Below are 5,397 nucleotides of genomic sequence, written 5' to 3'. Positions count from 1 at the left end.
CACCTTAAAAAGCGAGTCCACCTTAATAAAGGGCCGCCTTGCGCCCCCCGACCGTGGGTCCGGAGCGGGGTCGGGGTTCGCCCCCGAGGTCCCGCCGCCCGCCCGGGCCCAGACAAAGCTCCGCGGAGCGCGGACGGCGAGCAGCAGCAGCGGCGGCGGCGCAAGCGCGGTGCGCGGCAGCGGGGGAGGCGGTCGCGGAGCGGCGGCGGCGGCGGCACCTGAGGCGGAGGGGGCCGAGCCCGGCGCATTTAAAGGCGCCGCCCGCCGGTGGCCCTGAGTCAGCGGCACGGCACGGTCCCCTGCGCCCCTCCGGTCGGGGACGGGGGGGTCCTGTCACCCTCTGCCCAGTGCGGGCCTTTGAAAAACGTTCCCAACAAATAAAGAAATGAGTCCGTTCGGGTGAATTGTTACAAATTCACCACAGGATGAGAGGGCCCAGGCGGGACCCCAGGGACTGGGGATAGGGCTGGTGGGCCCCATCCCACCTTCCACAGCACCCCTTCTTCGCCCAGCTCCTCCGCAGGCCCCAGCCTTCTCCACAGCCCGCTGTGGGGGGGACCAGGGCCCCCTCACCCCTCTGACGGGAGGGCAGCAGGCCCACAGCTCGCCCTGAGGAGGCTTTCCTCTGAGAAACCTCTCCACACCCCGCTGTGGAGCTCAGCGCGCCATCATTGTGAGGAGAAAGCTTGCCCAGCCCCAGCCCAAAACTCGGCTCTCCATCCCCTGCCCCTGGCTGTGCGGTTACCCACCAGCTTTGCCCTGGGGGTGCAGGCCCGTGGGTCGTTCCCTCCATGGCGGGAGCCTCTCACACCTCTGACCCGCTCCAGGCTGCCCACACCAGCTCCCGCTGGCCGTGGTGGCATCGGGACGGCTGGCGCACTCGCTCCCTTCCGTCTGCAGCCTTATCAAATTGTCCAAAGCGGAACATCATATTCCAGCTGCAGGGGAGATAACGCTCCCCGCGGGCAGCACCCCGGCTTGTACGGACCGGCCTGAAGTTTGCTTTTTACAGGGTTGCGCAGTATCGACCCGTGTGTCACACCACATTGGCACAGCTGTGCCAAACACCCACTGCTCTTACACCAGCACCTTCACAGAGACGCAAGGCGCTCAGTATCATGACACTGACCATCCACAATTATCGCTGTTTTCAGCAAAAATGAGGAACAAGCAGCACCTCACAGCGTCAGACCTTGTTTTCTATACAAAAGCACTGGCTGAGTGATAGGGCGTCTGGCCTGTGGTCTGCTGCCCTTGGATGGTACATAGCTCATGGTCAGGTACCGTCCTGCGCTTAAAATTTTGTTGAAAAAATGACAGCATATACCAAATGCTGATATAAAAGTCGCAGTGCCTGACCGGTGGTAATTTGCATCTTAAATTCCAGCAGTTATTTAGTGGTTGGTGGGAACTGTAGAAGCGATAAGGGTATTCTTCAATAAGAATTTGAAAACAGCATCTGTTGAAGTAGCCTTGAATTCAAAAGGAGACTGGAGTGCCTTTGCGATTTCAGCAGAAATTAATTAAAATTTTACTTTCTTAAAAAATACAATTGATTTGCTTCTTGTTTTTATTCTCACTTCTAGGCCTGTGCCATCCACAAGATTTACAATATCAGGCTTTTGTCAATGATCACACAGGGGTTAATTCAACAATTAACACAGAAACCAGTAAAAATGGCAAACATCATCAAACTTGCAAAAAAATAAAATCAAGCTACTTGGCAAATGACAGCCACGGGAATTTATTTTACCAGCTGTTAAAAGCCGCTGTCTGTAACGCAGAGCATAACAGTTGCAAAAGTTTAAGGCAGGAAGTGAAGAAAATGTTTTGAAACTTCTTAGATGACTTCTAGGCCGGCAAAATCTTGTATCCCCCTTGGCTGGAAAAGAGCCAGGGCACCACGGTTAGTGAGTGTGCTCTTGGGAGAGCTGTGGTAAAATCTCTAGTGGCCGCAGGTGTTTCTGCCCTGACTTTCCTCGCACAGCGGAGACACGCAGTCCTAGCGCGGGGCGAAGGAGGAAGTTGATACGAGTGCTGTTCAATTAGAGGCCAAAACATCACTGTGATGAATGTTCTTTGTTCTGTACTGTGTGTACTTGTTTGTTCCTTCACGTGCTGTTGGTTGGGGTAAAAAAAAAAAAAAAAAAAGATGTTTAACTTAAATAGTTTTTGATTAAAGGCAGGTCCTAAGGTAGCTTTCTGCAAGCAGAGCCAGGTGGCAAAGTCAGCCTCCTCTGTTGACGTTTTACTTTTATTCTGAGAAAACTGGGTTTGTTTTTAAGCCGACTCACTGGGTAGCTTTCTAGTGAATAAGTGGAACTTCAAAGTGGCGTAAGAATGGTGAAGGTGCTCGGAGGTCTCTTCAGGGATCAGGGCCAAGTTGTACTGGATGCTGTGCGCACACACGAGGCACGGCACTTTCTTTGAACTGACAGTTTAACGTTTGTAGCAGTTAAATGTCTCTCAAAAGTCTCTTCCGAAAATAGGCTGTTGAAAAGATTTCAAACTTCTACAGAGATTTAAAAATTTGACCAAGGACAACTAATAAATGTAATGCCACTTGACAGCAAATACAGTTTTGAGATATTTGGAGTGCACTCTGCAGACACATGGTATTAGCAAAACGTTTGTTTCTTTTGGAACAAAGGCAGCTGAAAAGCTTTTTAATCAAAAGTAGGGCTCCTCAATTTATTTTTTTTTTTTCTCCTGTGGTTTGCTGATTAAGTACTTATGCTCTATCAATTCTTCCCTGATGTCCAGAATTCAGTGAGAGTATGTTTAGGCCGACATCCAGCACATGCAAATTCTGCTCTCCTCCCCCAGTTTCCCATTTGCTAATGATGAAAGTACTACCACCAGCACGTATTCAACTGCTGCCTCGGATGGAGGCATTAATCTTTGAGGGGACAGTTCAACTGACTAATGCAAAACATGAGCGGAGGAGGATCTACTGCTGTGATTTACGATGGGTGGAGAAAAACACAAGCATCCACCCAACTGTGGGAAACCTTTGAAAATTTTCTTTAAATTCTTTTTTTAATTTAATGCAACTTTATTCTTTTTTTCTAGTTCACATGTGAAGGAAAGCAACAGATAACTGCTATCCTGATGACTCACATGATACTCTTTTCCAATACCATGTTTTAATCAGTAGTCATAAATATGACTGTTTCTACCTACCAGAATCCCAGAATGCCATCCTTACCTCTGGGATGCCAAGGTATGACATAATTATCATCACCATAATCTCTGACATCACCTGTATGCAGAAGTATGAGGGAATTATGCAAGAACAAGCAAACAGAATAAAGATTTAGAATAAAGACAGAATAGAGATTTCCATCTAAGGCTAAACTGTTCTCATCATAGTCCAACCTATGGAATAAATTATGTGTGTACCTTACCAGTATCTCAACCTGTGACTGAAGCTCGTGTAGGTACAACTGCACTAGTTTTAAGCAAGCTAACTCTTTTATCAATAACCGGGAGCAACACAGACTTCATCTTGGACTGCAAAGCCTAATTTGGAAGCTGGGTGGATGCTCCGAGGGCTACTTGCTGCTGTGTGCACTTTGCTGTAGGGACCAGAGCTTCGTGAACATGAGGCTACAGTCCCGTCCTGACATACCCAGGGAGCAAGATATATCTATTTGACTATGTCTTCTAGGACAAGTGACATTTTACTTTTGCCCCTATATAGGAAAGGCCTGCGTTCCCATATCCCAAAGAACCTGGGCCAGATGTGTGACCCGTTTCTTATTGCTGTTTTAGACAGTTTTGGCTACCACGAGCATCCTCTGTGGGCCAGACAGCTGTCTTTCCCAAGATCCTAATGTTTTTTCTTTTCTAGTTCAGCAGCTCCATCCCAGTGTTTCCCGCGCTGTCCCATGAGACACCAGAAGCCTCACAGCGGCCACCCACGGAGTTGAAGCACCGTATCTGGAAGGCATGGGGGAAATCCTTGGCCAGATACGATCGCAAAGAACAAGTTCTTTCCCTCACCGTGTGTCTCTATTTTGAAATCAAAGTTCTGCTCGTCAGAGAGGGAATCTCCAAGGCACTGCGGTGCAATCGTTTTATTGCAGCGGTTGCTTCACAGACAGAGGCACTAAGGGCCAGGAAAACAAATCCGTGTTTCTGGAGGAAGGGAAACACCAAACTATGAGGCTTGGGCACACGAGCAAGATGTGACTGAACAAGTTACTGCACACGGACTGAGCCTGTTAATTGGCCACACATCGCCTCTTTGCGTGAAATGAAAGCTTAAGCCTGCAGAGGAGCTGCAGCACAGTTGTAGGTAGTGCTGCTGCTGGCTAATTTATTTTCTTCACAGAAATGGATGCTTGATACTTATTTTGGGTACTTTATAGCCAAAAAAGAGGGACGGAGCAGCACAAGAGGAAAGATCAAGTATGGCTCAGTTTCAGAGTGCATTTGGATGAAAAGCAGACATTGTATTCGTGCGGTTTCAAAATCTTATTCAAATTCAGACGTGTTAAGACAGTTACACATCCGCTTTCCACACGCATCCTAAGAGCTGAGAGTAATTGCCAGTATCTGGGCAGAGCCCACACTAACCTGAATGCTGGAATTTTTGCCAGATCCATCAGGAAGGAGCAAAGGAACTGAATATGCAGTGCTTGGCTGAAAATCAGTTTGGTGATAGAAATATGTGGAAGGTCTACAAATATCTGTAAATGGTAAAAGTAAATATTAGCCTAGCATTAATGAATAGAAGGCAAGCTGCAGGCTGAATTTAATGGCAAATTAAAATTACATCTTTTAATCATATCTATTTCAGATGCTTGTTAGTCGGCTAGATTCTGGCTCAGTTACAGTAAGACACAGATTACAGTGGAATTGCACCAAAGTCCCACCAGGATAAGTGAGTTTTGAACACAGCCCTGTTGTGTTGCATTCCTGGGGAGGCTGAATGAGTGGATTAATTTGGAGCCCTGAAAACATCTGTAAATTTACAGCAGCAGTGTAAGATATGTCAAGAGTATTTGTTCGTACCTCGCTGGAGAGCTGCAGAAACAGCACTCCAACTCCAGTAAAATGCTTTTATCTTAGGAAGGGAGTGATCCTCCACTCGTGGCATCAGCTCTGGATGAGTGAAACTGGAGACACTGGGCGAAGTGACAGAGTTTACAGTCTGGTCCCTGCCTTCCACAGCCAACTGCTCCCTCCCATTCATGCACAGCTGAATTGAAGACATTTAAGTGACATCTAAGCATGGGATAACACAGCTGGAAAGGCTGGATGTTTGAACCCTCAGAGCATTGAGGTTATTCAGCTCCCTGTTGCTGGAGCAGTATGGCACCCAGCCTCCTGCACAGGAGAGGAAGAATCACTTTTCATGCACTTCCATAGCCCTATCGTATTACAGTCTGG

General features: G+C 47.8%; 1 protein-coding gene across 5 annotated transcripts in view; it reads right to left on the bottom strand.

Moving 5' to 3' along the window:
* Window positions 1-892, bottom strand: part of ULK1 (unc-51 like autophagy activating kinase 1) — an 80,905-nt gene extending 80,013 nt beyond the window's left edge. For 2 of the 5 annotated variants that reach the window (XM_014963062.1, XM_014963046.1), the window contains exon 1: window positions 750-890. In XM_014963062.1, the coding sequence (XP_014818548.1) occupies window positions 750-863 (114 nt within the window). In that variant the 5' untranslated portion in view covers window positions 864-890. Of the gene's footprint in view, window positions 1-749 lie in introns of all 5 variants that reach the window. The other 3 variants (XM_014963054.1, XM_014963038.1, XM_014963028.1) reach the window with 3 other exon arrangements.
* Between the last annotated feature and the right edge of the window lie 4,505 nt (window positions 893-5,397).

The sequence above is a fragment of the Calidris pugnax genome, unplaced genomic scaffold (assembly GCF_001431845.1).
Source record: "Calidris pugnax isolate Ruff unplaced genomic scaffold, ASM143184v1 scaffold32, whole genome shotgun sequence".
Classification (NCBI taxonomy): domain Eukaryota; kingdom Metazoa; phylum Chordata; class Aves; order Charadriiformes; family Scolopacidae; genus Calidris; species Calidris pugnax.
This window is presented reverse-complemented; position numbering and strand designations above follow the sequence as displayed.